The sequence below is a fragment of the Lolium perenne genome, chromosome 7, assembly GCF_019359855.2.
Source record: "Lolium perenne isolate Kyuss_39 chromosome 7, Kyuss_2.0, whole genome shotgun sequence".
NCBI classification, from domain to species: domain Eukaryota; kingdom Viridiplantae; phylum Streptophyta; class Magnoliopsida; order Poales; family Poaceae; genus Lolium; species Lolium perenne.
Window position 1 is genome coordinate 241107433 of NC_067250.2, and position 20019 is coordinate 241127451.

Sequence of the window (20019 nt, forward strand, 5' to 3'; positions counted from 1 at the left end):
ATGAATTTCATGTTTTGTCATTATCATTTTATCATATGGTGTAGTGTTTACTATATTTTCTTCTTACAGTACTTGGTTTATGCATGTTTTAGTGTAAGTGTTCCTTAAGACTTAAGTATTAGCATACTTACCATGTTCATTCTTGTGTACCTGATTTGCAGTCCACCAAAGTATGTGTGAAATATGATGATTTCTAATATCAGAGAGGAGAGCTAAGTAACTTCTCACATTTTCCTTCAAACTCACCACAACTACTGTTGCCAAGATGCCTGTCAATCTAGATACCCCCTCTCTTTGTATTTTTTTTTACTCATCACGGGCGTTCTATGCGAAAAATGAAGGCAATGAAGTGTGACTACCTAGCGTATGTTTTGTGGCATATACAATAACAGTCCATTAACAGTTCAGTTAGTGAGTTATTTGATTTATGAAAGGTTTCTCTGGTTGTATATGCATAGACACATTGTTGGGTCTAATGCATGATCTAAGAGGGGGAACCTAAGAACACCCTTGTAGACTGCATGGGACATGTGCTAAGCTACATATAAAAGAGCACTCTTTTAGCACACATGTCAACACAGATTGTTTTTGATGGATTGTTCCTTAAATTTATATATACAACATACATTTCCATATCACAGATTTGTCTTGTGAAGTTTCTATAATTTTTAATCCAACTTATGGTAGAATTATTATTTTTTAGATAAAGGAGCTTAGCCCCAGCCTCTGGATCAATAGATGCACACGGCTTGCTTTATTAAACCAAAGTGTCAAATCACCAAAATTCCAACAGTACTTCTTACATTCACGGATCAGCTAGAGTGGATACATGAATCAACCAAAAGAAAATACGGCACACAGAAATGCTAACAACCATCAGCATCCAGTTGCATCCAGTAACCATATCCTTCCACAGCTCCGACGGGAAAAGGAAAGCCCATTATGGTAGAATTATTGTAGTGATCATTGATCCCCTTGTTTGTAGAGGGATTCCAGAGGACTTGCAATTCAAAACAACGAGCCCGAACTAAGGTTTCAAATATAGAAGCAACAAGCTCAACTGAGAGATGGTCCTCTTCGACATTTTTCCTCATGAAAGTAGCATATTATAATGAAAATAAAAATTACATTTATGTTCATGTTATCGTATTTCTTGAGTTTCATAATTTATTTTTCCTAATGAAAGCATGACATGTTTGAGTAACCCACATTGCATGTCTTTCCCTTGGCTGGTGATGGTTCTCTTAAAATGATGATTACTGATATGTCCTCACTCGCATATATCCTCCAAACAACCATATTTTTCGCTTGTTGCATTCACTCAAACACAACCATAATTTTTTTACTTCTATATCTATATACCAGTGCAGCAGTAAACAAATTTAACGAGCCGTGGCAACGCACGGGCATTCAACTAGTTTTCAATAACGTGTGTGTCCATGATCGGAAAAACCTCGACCAACTATTGATCTTAATGAGCCAGTCATGCACTTGCGAGGTACTCCCTCCGTCCCGGGTTCATAGGGCTTGCGTGTATTACTATGTTATCAATTTGGACATATAATGTATCCAATGCAGATTAAGACAGCTCAATAGTAAGGCAGATTAATTTTGAGATGAGGGAGTAATATTTCAGTACATCTAGTAGGCAGATAACAAGGAAGTTTTCACAGCTTCACTACACATCCCGATTATCTGGCAATAATGCTAGACTTACGGGCAGGTTTGTTACGAAAAAAAGTTACGGGCTGATGTGGAGCCATTGGGCTGGACGAGGCTTGCCTGTGCCGCGTTCGTGCGACCATCCGTGCGACGCGAGGCACGGACGGCATCCAGTGATTTGCCTCCCGCACCTCTTTATCTCCAGCTTTCCGTCACAAAAATAAGAAAAATTCCAGAAATACGAACCGTCGGTAACTCCGTATCCATCTACCCGGTGTACCAATTGCTTCTCTTTCCTTCCGCATGTCTCCCCTGTGTGAACTCAAGCTGGAAGAAGCATCAGAAGCTCAGACGTCCGGCGACGTCGAGACCTGTAGGTGCGCTCCCATTCATCGGGCCTCCAGGCACATTCCGTCGACGGATCTCATCGCTCCGTAGCCTTGGAGTTAGAGCTGTGGAGCTTCGACCAAGACGAGGACGCCCGAGCCTCTGTTCCTTCGTCGTCGACCAGTTTCTGGCAACCGCGGCCCCTTGCAAATCAGGCCGGCTGTGGCCTGGGTGGTCTCGCGAGAAGGAAGGCTTCAATCGGAGTAAGCTCTGGTAACAGTTCCCGCGGCGGGTGGATGAGGCCGGCCGCATCTCCGTTCCTCCGCCATAGACCATCCCACCATCCGCGTCCGCGGCGAGGTGGATGGGTGAAGGTGCTCGTACCGGCTCGAAGTCTCACTCCCCCAAGCGCGTCGCCTCGTCCATGGGCAGAAGCAGCAGTGGATCGGTTCAGAAAAATTGAAAATCTCGACTTTGATTCATCATGAAGAGTATGGCCAGATCTCTTACTGTCCGGTCGTGAGATTCATGGACATCATGCCCATGATTACTTGAAGAATCCATTGGCGATTGCTGATGATTGCTGGGTAGATCAATAGGAGTCTGTACGAAGTAAACTGTCACTGTTATTTGGAATTTGCCTGTGTTGATTGATGTGTCTCAGTCTCATGTTTCTCTTTGATTAGAGGGGATCGGATTTTGGCGCGCACCTGGATGTGTTCCCGCGCGATATGATAATTTATTACCTATTTGATGTTTAATTTTAATGCTTTCGCGTGTATTATGGATGGGTATAGGTACAGGAGAGAAGGAATAGATCCAAAGATATGGCCGGCGTTGTATTTGGCCTTGCTCTTTTTTTTATCAGAAAAATCGGATCGGGGAGCGGGAGGCAAATCACTGGATGCCGTCCGTGCCTCGCGTCGCACGGATGGTCGCACCGACGCGGCACAGGCAAGAGGCTTGCCTGCGGCCTGCTCATGCGCCCATCCGTGCGGCCCGATCATTCACTAATCATCCAAGGGTTCCGCTTGCTTTCCTCTCCCACCCGTCCCTTTCCCAGTAAAAAAAGTCGCAAATATATCATCTAAATACATGTCTCGTACATACATACGTCCGTCCGTCGACATCATGACGCGGAGGTCCAATGGTTCATCGGGTGGCGGCGGCCAGTGACGTCCGCCGCACCGGCGAGCAAGGACTCTTTTACGGTGGTGGTGGCTGCCGGCGACGTACACTGCAGTGGCGGGCAACGGGGCAATGACTCTTCGATGGTGGTGGCGGCGGCCGGCGATGTCCACCGCACCGGCGGGCTACGGGGTAGAGACACTTCGATAGTGGTGGCGGGCGACATCTATGCCATCGAGAACTGGGACATCGCTCTTGCTTTGATTTCCTTGGACTCTTGCATCCTTCATGAAGATCCCCTTGGTTCCTCACTTCTACAGAACATGCACACGGACATACAAATCCTTCCTAGCTAGGGCATATGCATTAGTCCCAGTAAAATTATGATTTGAAATTTGAATGGCCGAAAAGTGATGTTTGGACGTTGTCCCTCAATCTATTATCTCGATTTTTTCTGATGCGTCTCACGGAACAAGCGTCTCATTGCTGCCGCTGGAGAGCCTGGGGAAGATTGAACTTGGACTCTGTCAAGTGTATGTTAATTTTGCCTCCGGGAACAACGCAAGATCTCGCTAGTCGCCATTCCGTAATTTGATCACAAATGCTAGTATTGGTTATTTGGATGGGTGAGATTAGGCACGGCCATCCACGAGCAAGCATATGCCCTCCCATACAGGAAGTCGGCAACCTTGTTTGGCCAGCGAAGGCGATGAAGTCCCAGCCACGGTGGCACGGCGCCATTATTACTCCCGCCGCCGGAGCGTAGCTTGCAACTCGGTGACGAACTAGCAGCCTCCATGGCTCCATCTTGTCGACTCAGCCTCTCAGGTCGTGTCCCTGTTCTCGATTGCATGGAGGTCGCCGGCCATCAGCATCGAAGAGTTCTTTCCCGCCGGTGAGGTGGGCGTCGCCGGCCGCCGCCACCCGATGACCCATTGGCCCTCAGCGTCGCGGAGGATGTCGACGGACGGACGTACATACGAGACATGTATTAATACGGTATTTGTGACTTTTTTTTACCTAGAAAGGGGTAGGTGGGGGAGCAAAGGAAACGTATCCGTTGGATGATTAGGGAACGATCGCGCCGCACGGATGGGCGCATGAGCAGGCCGCAGGCAAGCCCCGTCCGCATTGTTGATTATCTGGACCCATAATACAATCTTGGTGGCAGGTGACAGGTGTGGACTGCCGGTTAAAATCTCATAAAGTTTGTGGTCTGATGCTAGCTAGAAACAGGCGATCCCTTTAGTTGAGCATCCTGCAGTTCAACCTGACCTCCGTCGGCGTCCCCGCAGCCGGCAGGAGGCCACCCATCTTGACCATCGCCTTGGCAAAGTCGCCGGCAAAGATCTTAGCATTACCGCTGTACTTCCTGACCAGCCCGTCCTGCGAACCGCCGTTGAAGAGCTCCTGGTCCGAGTGCATCAGTCCGCGCTGCGCCACGAGGTTCGTGTAATAGGCATTGTCGAACGTGTCCGGCGTCTGGTCGTCGAACGGCGCGAGGTTGCCGTCCCCGCCGGTCTGCGGGCACGTCTTCTGCCGCGCCGCCGCAAATGTGGCGTTGATGTTCGGCTCGCCGTAGATGCGGCCGCGGAAGAAGAGGCAGCGCGCCCGTCCCACGGTGTGCGCGCCGGAGAGCGCCGTCATCTCGCGCGCCGAGAGCCCCTTGGCCGCGAACGCCGCGACGAGCGACGCGGCGCTGGAGCCGGGGCCCGGAAGGTTGGCGTTGGCCGCGCTCTGGCTTGCCGTCCGCGAGTCCTTCCGGCCCAGCGTCACCTTCCACGTCGGGCCCCTGAGCTGCAGAGTGGCGTCAGTAACACATTGCGACCTGTAAGGTACGTACCACTGGGATGTATACTCACCAAGTTTACGGCATCGCGAGCTGCCAACGCGACGATGTCGGCGCATGAGACTGTGGCCTTGCAGGAGGCCTCGACGCGCGTCTTGATGGCGTCGATCACCTCGTACCCACGGACGGAGTTGGCGTTGGCGCCGGCGTTCTTCTCGCCGGTGAACGTCGGCGTGTCGTCGAGGAGGATCGAGGCGTCACATCCCTGCGCAAGCGTGGTAATTAAGCCCGGGAACCTAGCTAGCTAGACAGACAGAGGCGAGGACAAAATGACAAATGCAATTCACTGACATTGACGAAGCAGTCGTGGAAGAAGAGGCGAATGATGGACGCGCCCATCCGCGGCTCCGCGGCGACGGCCGGCGCCATGACGGCCCGCACGATGGATTCCACGTTGGGGCACGTCTTGGCGTAGAACTTGTTGGACAGCTTCGCGTTGCAAGGAAGAAGCAGGCAGATGACTAGCAGAGCAGTGACAAGAACAAAACTCCTGGCGAACAAGAGGCCCATATCGGCCGGTCGATCTGTTAGATCTGAAATCTGCTGCTACGACAAATAAAGCAGAGAAGAATGGATTTGATAGAACTAAGTGACAAGGGATGCACAAGAGAGAATGTGTTGTATTTATAGCTCGCGCTCAATCAGCTGCTGATCGTTGGTCTCACGGCTGCGGTAGTGCGCGGCGCACCATGGTGCGCGTGGCCGGCGATCGAGCAGCTAATCAGGATAGCGCCAGTCCTCGCTTTGGGGAACAAAGGCGGAGCGCGACCGGGGGCATCATCTGTCTTTGCGTGGTGTGCGAAGCTTCAGAACATGATAAAAAGCGGCGCCTTAACTCTGATTTTGATCGGCGATTGGACGTGAGTGGGCGCCGTCGACTGAGAGGGTGCACCTGTTTGGCGGCTATACTGTTGAAGTGTCCCAGAAAATATGATGGCTGAAAACTGGTCGTTGGAGCCCAATTAGGACTGACGGAAACGGAGAATATCTGCGACTGATGGTGGGGAGGGAGCTCGGCTGCGCGCTGGCCACCACCATTGGCCCTGCATGTGCATGTGCCGCGGTGCGCGCGCTAGTGCGAGTGCGTTCCTCCGTTCGTGCTTCACAACTCGATCTCGCACCAACATGAATGCCTGATGGAAAACCAGCCTCGGTGCTCCAACTGTTACGAGTTACGATTACCTGATTGGCGATGGCAAGTTCTGGTATACTTCAACTCGGTCGGAAAATGTTGCAGGAGGATAAGTGTGAGATAAGTGTGAGTGGGGTCTGGTCATAGTCTGTACTCTGAAGCAAGGTTCATATGTAGAAACGTGGAGACTCACTACTAGAAGAAGAGTTTAGAGCATCTCCACCCGCGTTCCCCATAGCAACTCCAAATGCGATTTGGAGGCTGGCCTAGTTTTTAGGCTCGTACCGGTGCGCCCCAAACAGCGCCGGCTAGTTTTTGAGCCTAATAGAATCACCGGCATCCCCGTGCCGGCCCCTTCGCGTAGGGCGCGAATCGGGCGCACCGGCGCCTCATGGCACGTCAGAAAACGAGCGTGGGCTCCGCCTGACAGCCAGACGCACCGACTTCCCCACCTTCTACCCACACCGAGCCGACTCCCATCCCTCTAGATCGCCACCGTTGCTGTTGCCGTCGCGCCCCTGCTTCCAATAGACACCACCGCCTGTCTAGGAACCGTTGCCATCGACACGGCTGCCACCCCTCGACCGATGGCCGCTATTTCGCCCGGAACAGAGCTCGCCGCGACCACGGCACAACCGCCCCACCCGCAAGGTGTTTGTCCGATTTCCGCGACGGACAACGACGACGAGATGATGTTGCAGCTGTTCACGGAGGAGAAAAACGATGAGGCTGTACGGCAGCAACAGCAGCAACTGATTCTGACAAGCATGATGCGTGTTCGCCAGCCTTTCTTTGTCGTGCCTCGGCGCGGCGGCTCAAAGCCAGGCAAGAGGAGGAACATCAACCGGCATCGTCAAGCCGACGCAATGTTGCTTGACGCCGACTACTTCAACAATGACGCGACTCATTCGCCGAAGGAATTTCGGTGCCGGTTTAGGATGAACAAGGCGATGTTCCTGAAGATTGTCTACGGCGTCAGGGAGTACGACAACTATTTCATGGCCAAGCAAGATTGAACAGGTTTGTGGGGCTTCACCTCAATTCAGAAATTCACTGCTGCAATGCGTTATCTTGCATACGGAGCTCCTCCAGATACAAGCAATGACTACCTACGGATGGCAGAGTCGACATGTACAGAGACTCTCTACAGATTTTGCTGAGCCGTCATAGTCGTGTTTGCTAAAGACTATTTGAGAGCACCAAGAGCAGATGATACAGCTCGGATCCTGCAAATAAATACAGCAAGAGGGTTTCCTAGGATGCTCGGAACCATTGACTGCATGCATTGGGCTGGAAGAATTGCCCTTTTGCTTGGCATGGGATCTACAAGGGGTATACTGGTCAGTGCAATGTCATTCTTGAGGCGGTAGCAGACCATGACCTTTGGATTTAGCATGGCAGAAAAAAAAACAATGATATCAATGTGTTGCAGCACTCTCCGATGTTTACCAGGCTAGCTGAGGGACAAACTCCTACAGTGAACTTTGAGATAAACGGTCACGCATACAACAAAGGGTACTATCTAGCTGATGGTATCTACCCGACGTATGCTACATTTGTGAAGACAATTCCCTCTCCAGCAAACGAGATGGAAGCTTATTTTGCAACATGACAAGAAGCAACACGCAAGGATGTTGAGCGTGTTTTTTGGGTGCTTCAGCAGCGTTTCGCTATTTTCAGGTACACTGCTCTCACTTGGTCTGAGTCTCAGATATGGGAGGTGATGAACGCCTGTGTGATCATGCACAACATGATCATTGAGAGCGAGCGCGATGAACCTGTGCATGATGATCAACCATTTGATTATCAAGGGCCACTTGCTGAGGTAGAGCATGTGCCCCAAGAATTTGCCGCTTTTCTTCATATACACAATGAAGTTCGAGATGCAGATGTCCATGCACAACTTAATACGAATCTAGCTGCGCATTTGTGGGCGAGGAGAGAAGCTGCCAATAATGCATGATTTTATATCTATTTGTTTGGTTGTTTGTATAATTTAATTTTCATTTGTTTGGTTGATTGTTTGTATGAATAATTTAAGTACTATTTGTTTGCTTGTATGAATAAGTTAAGTACTATTTGTGTGATTGTATGAATTATTGAATATAGTATTAATAAGATGTGATTTATATATTGTTTCAAAATATTGTAAAAAGAAAAAGAAAAAGTTTTGAGGCTGCCCTTTGGGAGGCGCCGGTGTGGAAACTGTTGTGAAGTGTACGAGTAGATTGCCTAGCCCTTTCCATAAGTTCGGACTTTTGGTTCAAGTGGCTAGTGCATGAAGCTTAACATGGTATCAGAGCCCCAAGTCTCGAGTTCAAATCCTAACTTTCACATAGTTTTCTGTTGCCTCCCTCTTTAGACACCGCTGTTTCGGTGTGCTCTTCTTCTTTCACGTGTTGAATTTCTCTTCTCCCGTCACACGCGAGTGGGGGTGTTGGGAAATGTATATATGGATTGCCTAGCCCTTTCCATTAGTTCGGACTTTTGATTCAAGTGGCTAGTGCATGAAGCTTAACATGGTATCAGAGCCCGAGGTCTCGAGTTCAAATCCTGGTTTTCGCAATTAAGCCTAAAAATTGCTGTTGCCCCCCTCTTTAGCCACCGCTGTGTTTCGGTGTGCTCTTCTTCTTTCACGTGTTGACTTTCTTCTCCCGCCACACGCGAGTGGGTGTGTTGTGAAGTGTACAAGTAGATTGCCTAGTCCTTCCCATAAGTTCGGACTTTTGGTTCAAGTGGCTAGTGCATGAAGCTTAACAGAAACAACGTTTCCAAATAGAGGATGCACTGTCGACGCCTCCATATAGCAGTGCCGGCGACCCTGCCGGTAACTATTTGAGACGCGTCGGTGGAGATGCTCTTATAGCGGCAACAACACACGTGACGCAAAATCGAAGGTTCGCCCCTTGTAGCTCTTACCAGTGACAGGCAGGAAAAAATATGTCACCAAGTCAGGTGGTCTCCCCAACCCGTAGCACCAACATGATGCTTGATGGCAAACCGGCCTGGGTGCTCCAACTGTTACGAGTCAAGATTGCCTGATTGGGGATGGCAAGTTCTGGTATACTTCAACTCTGAAGACAAGTGCGAGTGAGGTGCGTCTGAACTCTGAAGAAAAGGTCCATATGCAGAATGTGGAGACTAGACAGCAACAGTTGCAGCCTCACTTCAATCTTTCCTTCTCGCGGATTGCTCGCTCAAGCTAATGCTACATACTGGAATCTACCCTAAAAACACAAATGAGATATATCCGCCATCTCCAGCTCCATCTCTAAACTCGCAGCTAGCCACAAGAAGTACACAGTGCACTCACATGTTCTGGGGTTACACTGTTAATTAATGGGCTGATGTATTTCGCAAAAAAACAAATTAATGGGCTGATGAGCTTATGATCCAGTTTGAAGTAATACATCTATATCGGTTTACTAGTCCATCACGTGTATCTAGATCGTTAATTTGATTTATAAAATATATAAAGAGTGGTCTTTTGAAAGCCCAGCTACATGTATCTCTTTATTTTTAAATACTCAAAATTCTTATTTCAAAGTTTTAAAAAAATCTGAAACAAAGTCCTGGGAGTAGCCAATGGTTTATACCACAATGGTGTAAAATCTCAATACAAACTACTTTATATCCTAGAATACATAAAAATGAAAAATTCTGACAATTTTATAGTGAATAGTACACATTTCAAGACTATTGATTTTGTCAGATTTTGTCAATTTCGTGTAGGCTAGAATACAAATCAGTTTGCATTGAGGTTTTGCACCATTGTAGCATACATCATTGGTTATCTCTAGAATTTTGATTCGAATTTTATAAAATTTTGAAATACAAATTCGGTGTGTTTGCAAATAAAGGGCTACGTGTAGCTCGGTCTCCGTTTGAAGTTTTCCAAATATAAGCACATAATACAAAATTCTACAGTTATAAAACTTAACGCTGATGTTTTTAGTGACTTATTAATATATATCTTATAAAAGTTTGTCAAATTGACAACCTAGAGCTACGAGTAAGATTCATAAATTGATGCCGAAGGATTACGACTAAGATATTACTCTAGTAGTTACTCACTCCCTTAGTTATTGAATAGTACAAGGCCAGTACGAAAATTAAAATTTTCATTTATACAAGGACATTGTCTTTCCCTGAGAAGAATTGATTAGATTCTCTCTTGTACAATGGTCCATATTAATGTGAAGGCCAGTTTGCATGCAGTTATATACAGATAAAGACACAACATCCGACGTGTTTAATTAGCTTAGAGAACATAATTTTTGGGGAAATGTGATATGATTTTAATACTCCCTCCACACCGATTTACTAGGCTTATAGTGAATTTGGAAAAATACTGAAAAATTAGGCTTAACTTGGCATTTAACTTTCCTCTTAACTAAGAATATCACCCGTTCCCATGCTCCCTAGTCATGCGGTGGTGCCAATACGTCCATGCATGCCACTGTGATTGGGCAAGTCCACTTTCCTAAGGTTGCATGCAAGCTGGGAAGAGTAACCGGCGTGGACCTCCAAACAATTATTTACCCCCAGTCGGAGTTGCTCTTTCTTTGTAATCAAAATTTGCACACTTATTTGCTCAAGATTGAAATAAATTGGAGTGTTTGAATTATGTACACTTTCTGATATTCTTTATGTTCCTGTTGTGTATATTTGCATTGACTGTCATGCTTATTATTTGCTATGACATTACCTTTCCTATACTGACGTTTGATATTTTAATTGCATGTTTTGGAAGCTTGGGAGCATAGGACACTGATTCCTTTGTTGAGAGCTTTTCCCATGCTCTCGTCCGTGCATTTCTACTACTTCCACCTCCACCTCCTACGTGCGATGGTGTAGGTGTGTATATGCTTCTCTTCTTGTCTCCTCTACGGGATTTGACGCCATTGAGTATTACTTATTGTTTGAATTACTAGTAATATACTGAACCTGATCTTATTGTTTGAACTTGCTGGAACTACACGCTTCATTTCTTCTACTGCCTACCATTAGAGCATTTGTTTGTTTTCTAGGGCATGCTGCTCTAGCGACACTAGAATGATCTTACATATGGTATACCCTAGAAAACAATAAACACATAAAGAAAGGAAAATGCGAGGACTTTAGGGCACTGTGATGACGTTAATATTAGCTGCTGTTATTGGTGCATTTTTAGCTACTCAATGATGTCACAGGCCTGGCCACATTTCTTTTCCTCTTGTAACAGAAATTAAGATGTGGCTTTATTTAATGTTTCGATGAAAATTCTTTAAATGGTTAAATGTTGCTAACTCGAAGCATCTAGATCAGTAGCTCTTTTCAGTTCATGCTGCAATTAACTTCTTTCTACTAGTGCGTGGCGTAATTGCTATAATTGTGGAGTTTGTTTGCATACTCACTTTGTGAAACTAGTTGCTTAGTTCCACTATGATGTTTGAATTATACTTGCTCTTTTTTATGAACAAATTTTGCGTACTTATTATCTCAAGATTGTAAAATAAAAGGAGTGTTTAATCTTATGTACACATATTCCGGTATTCTTTATGTCGTCGTTGTTTACAAACTACATATTTGCTGTAAAAGAGTCTGCCATGATGATTATTTGCTGTACAAGAGTCTGTCATGATGATTATTTACAGGATTCCTTTCCTGTACTGATATTTCATTTCTTTAAATTGCAAGTTTTGGAAGCCTCGCAGCATAGGTCACTTTTGTCTTTTCTTGAGAGCTTCTTCTATGCTCTTGTACTTGCATTTCGAGCAATTCATCCTTCACCTCCGCCTTTGCTGGTGTGTGACAGCAGCGAGTTCACTGTGCTGCAACTGAGGCATCGGTGGCCTCTTTGTCTGCATGGTTTAGGGTCATGTGTTGATGTGTCATGTCAGGTGAGCGTGCTTCTCGTTCCAATTGAGATTATTGCAGTTGTGAAAATAGCTGTGTATTGCTATCTTTGCAATTCCTTCATCATAATACTTGGGCCTTTTGATGCTCCATTCCTCCTCTGTTCAGTTTTAGTTTATTTATGTTGCAATTAACTTTGCTTGGGCAGTTGCATTTAGTAGAGATGATAGTTTGTTAAATATTATCATTTTCTGATTTGAAAGTGGTAATTCTTATGGCATGGGAGTGTTGTTCTTCAGCTGGATTGTTTCTGGCATTTTGTGATGGACAAAAAGTAGAGCTTCAGTCATACTATTATTCATTGATTCCCTTGATTTGTGTTTAGCTGGTTCTGGCAGTTGGAGGATTCTCATCTTGCAAGCTACTCGGCAAGGTGTTGGTCGTTTGCACCATCCTTGCTCCAGGAAAACCCAGCAGCAGATGGCGCCGATAAGCGATCACGAGCTGGTGTGGAGGCTGGGGTGGTCTTGCGGCCGCGTCTAGCTTTTCTTGGACAGGGGAGGTGGCAGTGACTTGATTCCCTTTAGGGGGTGACTCATGTAGCTGCATGGTGCACGGTTGGTTTTGGTTGTCGTCGTTTGCAAGATGAGAATCCATGTGTGAGCTGATGATGCATATGTGTGCCTAGTCGCAAGTCAGGGTTCTCTTGTTGAGATTGCGCTGTCGTGATGGATGACTTAGAACGCGCAGTTGTGTCGTTCCGTAGTTGCTGTGTGACGTGAATGTCGAAAAAGAATGTCTAAGGTTATATGGCAAGATTTCAAGTTTTACTGTGTAATATAAATAGGTTGACAATCTACGTACTGGTATTGACTAGCTAAAGAAGTATCTTAAAGTTTCCATGGTTTTGCTTATCCTGCTGGAGCAAGTTTTTTTTTTTGATTTTTTGATAAAGGGAACATATTAATATTGAAATATCGAGAGATATCACTTACATCTACCCTCTGCAGCCATGGTAGTATGGATGCACATCCAAAAAAAAAAACTAAGAAAATAGAAGTCCCTCTACGGTATTCTAGCTTTAGTAGCAACAATACATCTAACGACAACACCTAAACTCTAGGCTCTCCAAAAGCAACACCTTTAAGAAGGAAAAGATAGTCTAAGATTCTGAACTTCACTTGTGCTGCCGCCCCCACTTGCATATTTTTGCTGCGAAAGCTAGAACACCAAGCAAGTCCATCAACAGCACAAAGACTCGAACCTCCATTGTTAGTCCTCCACTCCAGCCTTGATGATATTTTCTGCCTTTGATTTCACCATGGATCAGAATGTCATGTGATGACAACACAGAATAGAGCTTCGTGCCGCTCCCTTCACAACCAAACGATCGGAATAAAAGCATGGGTGCGCACGACCGAATACCACCGATCAAACAACTCCAGGCATAAGGTGCATTGTTACATTCGGCAGTGGAGCCTTCCGGAACTCAACACTCTGGGTAGATCAAGAAGGACCGGCCTTAGGAAGGTCTCCATCTTTGTACAAGAGAAATCCTACGACGGGCACCTTTATTGAAAACTGCACCAGCAGCCCCGACGGCACTGATCGGCGGCCGAGGAGGAGAGGAACCGACAAAAAGCCGAACAGAGATCGCTCGGGTGCCAGACATAGATCAGATCATCAGAAGGCGGAGGCACACGGGCTGGAGCCAGTCACGCCGCCGCCAGCAGGGCTCCGCCTACAGCTTGAGGAGCCTGAGCGCCGCGCCCGGAATCCTGATGCCCAACGTTGCCTTGCCTCGTGGCCAGCCCATAACGCATTCAGATTGGCTTGCCCCGCAAAGGTGTCGCCGTCACCCCTCGTCTCGCCTGGCCGCACCATCGCGCCGCCACGGCTAGCTCTACCGCCTCGTCCCCCTTCTCCACCTCGAGTGCACGTGCATATGGCGCCGCCCCCGTGCCCCCAAACCGCCGGACTCCATGGGAAGGACTGGCCGCTGGGTTGCGCCTCTTCGACGGTCGGGCACCGCCGGCACCGGAGTCGTCTTAGAAAAAGGAGTAAGTTTTTTTGTAAGCAAATACGTATTCATTGGTTATTTCATACTCCCTCGGTTAATTCCGTACTAGACGTTGTTGTTGGTTTGGTTAATTCGATACATGCGCTCGTTTGTATACGCTGTTTGGCGTGCCAGGTAGGTGCACCGTGAGTTAGCTGCTTATTTTCTGTTGAGAAGAAGAAGAAGAAGAAGAAGAAGAAGAAGAAGAAGAAGAAGAAGAAGAAGAAGAAGAAAGAAAAAGAAGAAGAAGTCTTTCAGGAACGGAACGGAATCTAATTGGAAAAACTTGGAAGCTGTTTTTGCGCAGTATCGCACGCGGGCAATTGATTCGATCCAGTTCCAGGCTGGCGTTACGTGACGCGAGGGAAGGAAGAAAATTAATGAAGAGGGAAAAAGAGGAAAGGCACAATTAATTGGGCGCGACAGAGAAAACCAAGTGGCTGGCTGGCGTGCGTGCACCCGGGAGGATGAGCCGCACTAGTCTGAGTCTCCTCGTCGGTCGGAAGATGCAAATATCCGGAGGATTCGTCGCGCGCGCGCGCGCGTTGACCCGTTCCTACCACTGTCGTCGCGCGTGCATCCATCTCCGGGTCTGCCCAAGCCGCGCGACGCAGCGGAGGATCAACGGCTGAGCTCTATTCTCTCCGCTCCTCATGTCCCTCCTCCTCCGGCGCCTCCTCTCCACCGCCCACTGCCCATCCGCGTAGCCTTGACGGACTCAGCCGGCCGGGGAGTCCTCGCTACCCGCCCTATCGCCGCCGGCGAGGTCCTTCACTCCGCGCAGCCCCTCGTCTCCCATCCGCGGAAGAAGAGGCGAATGATGGACGCGCCCATCCGCGGCTCCGCGGCGACGGCCGGCGCCATGACGGCCCGCACGATGGATTCCACGTTGGGGCACGTCTTGGCGTAGAACTTGGTGGACAGCTTCGCGTGGCAAGGAAGAAGCAGGCAGAGGACTAGCAGAGCAGTGACAAGAACAAAACTCCTGGCGAACAAGAGGCCCATACCGGCCGGTCGATCTGTCGATCTGAAATCTGCTGCTACGACAAATAAAGCAGAGAAGAATGGATTTGATGGAGCTAAGTGACAAGGGAGGTACAAGAGAGAATGTGTTGTATTTATAGCTCGCGCTCAATCAGCTGCTGATTGTTGGTCTCACGGCTGCGGTAGTGCGCGGCGCACCATGCATGGTGCGTGTGGCCGGCGATCGAGCAGCTAACCAGGATATGCCAGTCCTCGCTTTGGGGAACAAAGGCGGAGCGCGACCGGGGGCATCATCCGTCTTTGCGTGGTGTGCGAAGCTTCAGAACATGATAAAAAGCGGCGCCTTAACTCTGGTTTTGATCGGCTTTTGCCGGCGATTGGACGTGAGTGGGCGCCGTCGACTGAGAGGGTACAGCTGTTTGGCGGCTATACTGTTGAAGTGTCCCAGAAAATATGATGGCTGAAAACTGGTCGTTGGAGCCCAATTAGGACTGACGGAAACGGAGAACATCTGGGACTGATGGTGGGGATGGAGCTCGGCTGCGCGCTGGCCACCACCATTGGCCCTGCATGTGCATGTGCCGCGGTGCGCGCGCTAGTGCGAGTGCGTTCCTCCGTTCGTGCTTCACAACTCGATCTCGCACCAACATGAATGCCTGATGGCAAACCAGCCTGGGTGCTCCAACTGTTACGAGTTACGATTACCTGGCGATGGCAAGTTCTGGTATACTTCAACTCGGTCGGAAAATGTTGCAGGAGGATAAGTGTGAGTGGGGTCTGGTAATCGTCTAAACTCTGAAGCAAAGGTCCATATGCAGAAACGTGGAGACTTACTACTAGCCTACTAGAAAAAAAGTTTATAGCGCAACAGCACTCCTGACGCAAAATCGAAGTTTCACCGCTGGTATCTCTTACCAGCGAAGGGTAGGAAAAAGTTCAGTCACCGATACATGGTCGGGTGGTCTCCACAGTCTGTAGCGTACCAACATGAATGCCTGATGGCAAACCGGCATGGGTGCTCCAACTGTTACGAGTCACCATTACCTGGTGAGTGGGGTGTGTCTGAACTCTGAAGCAAAGGTCCATATGCAGAAATGTGGAGCCGGCGCCATACGTCGACGGCCAAATATCGGGGCCATCGGCGTACAGGCCGGCCAGCCCAGCCCAGCCCCTTAGTATTCAGCGTACACCTGGCCGTCGGCGTAGCTGCAGGATGGCAGCCCAGCTCGGCCGTGCCCTGACGGCTTTGTGACGACATCATGTCTACATCAAGGGTACGTGGCCGTCGGCATAGCACACGACCATTTTTCAGTTGCTTCTCCCGCCAGATGACGTCAGGCAATGACTATGCCGAGGGGCACCGTCTGCATAGCGCATGCTGGTTTTTCCTTTTTCCCACCCAATTTCACGCCAAATTTTCCCGTTCCATTTTCCCGCCCATTCTCTCCCGTCAAGTTTTCCTGCCGTTTTCTCCCGTCCATTCTCTCCCTCAAAGTTTTCCCTCCGTTTCAGTCCCTCGCCTCCCTATATATACCCATGTCTTCTCCTCCAACACAACAACACTAGCGGCTCAACAAGACAACATAGAAGGTAGGGAGCTTCGTCCCCATGGCCGAAGGAAAGGGTTGGGAAATCTCTCGTGGCAGAGCTTCTCGAAGATGTTTTTGCTGCACATGCCCTGTGCAATATAGAAGTCGAGAAAGATATAGTGTTTCCGTGCACTCGAAATTTATGAAAAACAAAGAAATGAAGTCTGGAGATTTCATCCTATTCCGCGACTCAAATAAATATAGCAAAGATGTTTACCCAAAGCTTCGGCTTCATGAAGAAAAATGTATATCAAATAAGACAAGATAGCAAAATAGTTTACTCGACCCGAGTTTTTGTATTTTTGTCTTGCAGGTAAATATATAAAGGTTTGTAGACTCAACTCGACTCTGCGACTCGACTGGATCCTACTCCCATCGGGATCACTAGATTTTATTAAGTCCTCTAACAGGAGCCGATAAAAAGAAGGGTTGTGTAACATCCCAAATCTCAATAAAAGGAAGAAGAATTTCCCAAAGTCCAAAATTTAGAACCAACAAAAACTTTTATTTGCATATAGAGCTATGCATAGGACTTGTGCATTTTGTGTGATATGCCATGATGATTGTCATTGTGTTTATGTGATAAACCCTAAAACCCTAAGTGGATCAAGAGAGGTTCACAAATCAAATCAATTAAATAGAGAAAGAAATCAAATAAGAAAAATCCCAAAAACCCTCACATATGGCTTATGCCATTTTTGCAAATCTTTACCCTAGACCAGTTTGACCTTCACCATTAGTTGTAATATGTTACTAAACACTTCTTACAACTTTTGGAATCAAAGAAATAAAAATCAAATCAAATTCAAACTCAAATTGTGATCACATAGAATAATGGTCATATCTGCCATTTAAATTCTGGTCAGTACTTTGAGCCCCTGGATTTCAAGTTTTTCAAACTAAACTTTCCCAATTCTTTGCACCTCATCCAAGAGCACATCAAGGTGAAAAACTTTTGTAAAGACTACCATACCAAAATCATCTTGGATCAAAATCTATGCTCATGCAAAGTTGAGACTTTTTAACATTGTTAACAATCTCACATTTTGCAAATTTGCAATTCTTTTATTTTTAAAATTCCACCACCACTTATGTTTGTCTCTGGTCAATTGCAACTCATCCAAACCAACCATTTTCAAATTTTGGAACCACATGAACTAAACCAAATTTGGCAAGATTTTGAATTTTGCAAATAGATCAAATCTCAAACACTATTGCAAATAGTGTTGGCCTAACCCTACCTGCCCCACTTGACCCTACATGGTCCCCTGGCCCCCTCTCTCTCTCTTACTTGCATAGCAAGCCTAGGGCAAGCCCTAGCTTGGCATGGACATGGCCATGCCGTCCATGTTCCACCTTGTCCCTTCTCCCCTCTTCTCCTTCTCCCCCAACCCTGGCCCTGGTGCCATTTCACTCCACCACGACCTCCTACACATGCCTATGCCCGCCATCATCGGAGAGGACACCGACACTCGCCGGAACGCGCGCGCCCAGAACGGCCCAGGCATGCCGACGACGTCGCACCTGCGCAGGCCACGGACACCACTGGACACGCGCCGCGCCACCACCTCGTGCAGCCCCTGGTCCCTCTCTCGACGAGTTGAGCTTCACCGCACGACCACGAAGCCGCCAGACATGGAGACGACCGCGACCCGTGACCGCCGCCGCCGGAGACGTAGAAGAAACCCCGCCGCAGACGCCGCCAGACATGGAAGCGATCCGACCGTGTTAGGCACCGCCTACGCTACCTGTCGCCACCCAGAGGACCACCGTGACGCACTGAACACCGCCGCGCCCTCGCCTAGCTCGCTAGACCGCCGGAGAGCCCGCGCCCATGTCGAGTTCGCTGCAGCACCACGGCCTCATCGCGCACCTATAAATAGAAGCGCACATTCGACGATCTGAGCACACCAACAGCCTCCCCTCTTCTCCCTCAAGCTTCTCGACCACCTCACCACTCCGATTAGTCGCCGTAGCTCGCCAATCGCCACCTCACTGCCGCACGCCGCCGCGGAAGCTCGCCGGCAATTGGAGCCTCCCCAGGACGTGCCGCTGCTACCAGGAGGATCATCGTCGTCCAGCGCTTCACCGAGCACACTGCCCACCGTCACTGGAGCCACGGTGAGCCCTCCCACCCCCTACTGCCGCCGCGCCAGTGCGAGCTTCTCGCCGGCGACGACGATGACCCCGAGCCGTTAGATCAGCCCCTAATCCAACGGTCCACGTCGCCCCGTACCGATTCGGGTTGGCTGAGCCGCTGACAGGCAGGCCCCACCCTGTCAGGCAGCCCACGCGTCTGTGGACCGTGGTGGGCTGGGCAGTCTGTTAAATTCGAATTTCGGCCCGCTAGCTTTTCCCGCCATGCCCATTTAATTTAAAATCGAATTTCCAGTTTAGTTTAAATTCAATACTGGCCCTGTGTTCAAAATTCAATAGATTCAAATTGGCTTGGCCAAATTTAGCAAACTTTATATTGTTGGAAAGCTAATGAAAAGATCTACAAAATTACACTGGTCCCACTGTGAGAATCTTTGTAGAAATAATGTGACAAAAAGAACAAGTCAGGGACTTTTGCACATTCAAACAATTCTTAAAAATCAATCAAAAATGATATTGAGTTTATTTCAACTCTCATAGCTCACATTTCACTTACACTATTTGTTTATGAAAAATATGGTGTGGTCACTTTGAGTGATCATGGACTAGTTTAAATAAAGAACTATATGGCTAGTTTAGTCAATTGATATTGTCCAAAACTATTATGTAAATCATATGAAGTGTTTTACTTCATTTAAATCTTGTCCCAAGTACTTTCATATGAAGTTATGACCCTGGTATAAATACTCTCACATGAAATACTTGGTGATATTAAATCAGAATCAGCATTGTTAACTTGTATGAGGTATTCTACCTCATTTAAATCATTTTCCCAAATGATGATGATGAATGGTTGACTTAGGTCAACATGATTTCATGCATGATGGTTTGAGGAAATTAAATCTTAAGAAGATTCAATGAGAGTAAATTATTTCCTCAAGAACTAAATGGAAACAATCATTTACATATGTAATGAGAGGAAATCATTTTTCCTCAAGAAAGAAAACTAATGCACCTAATTGTGTTATGTGTGTGATTTAGAATAGTTGTGTGAAGCCATGGAGTGCTTAGAATAGTTCTTGAACTTTGTTGGGTGATTGTATCTCGTATTCGTTTTTAGACGGCAGTACCGGAGAATACCAGGAAGAGGAAGGATTCTACCAAGAGGAGGAAGAGGAGAAATTTGATCACTACCCTCACCAAGGCAAGCTAATATTCTTGCAAAGTGCAAAGCCCTTTGGGCCAAGGCACCATTAGTCTTACCTTACTTACAATGATCCCACCCCAAGTTTTTACCTAACAAGTTTTTACTTGTTTTATGAAGAAGTTACTTTTATAGTTAACTTTGGTCTAA

At 47.5% G+C, this 20019-nt stretch overlaps 1 protein-coding gene across 1 annotated transcript; it reads right to left on the reverse strand.

The window, feature by feature from the left end:
* Positions 1 to 4138: 4138 nt before the first annotated feature.
* On the reverse strand, positions 4139 to 5550 carry LOC127314092 (peroxidase P7-like). Its single transcript, XM_051344564.2, has 3 exons — positions 5258 to 5550; positions 4980 to 5171; positions 4139 to 4914 (listed from the first exon to the last, which is right to left on the reverse strand). Exons 1-3 carry the CDS (start codon positions 5474 to 5476, stop codon positions 4363 to 4365), a joined length of 963 nt encoding a protein of 320 aa, XP_051200524.1. The 5' UTR covers positions 5477 to 5550; the 3' UTR covers positions 4139 to 4362.
* Between the last annotated feature and the right edge of the window lie 14469 nt (positions 5551 to 20019).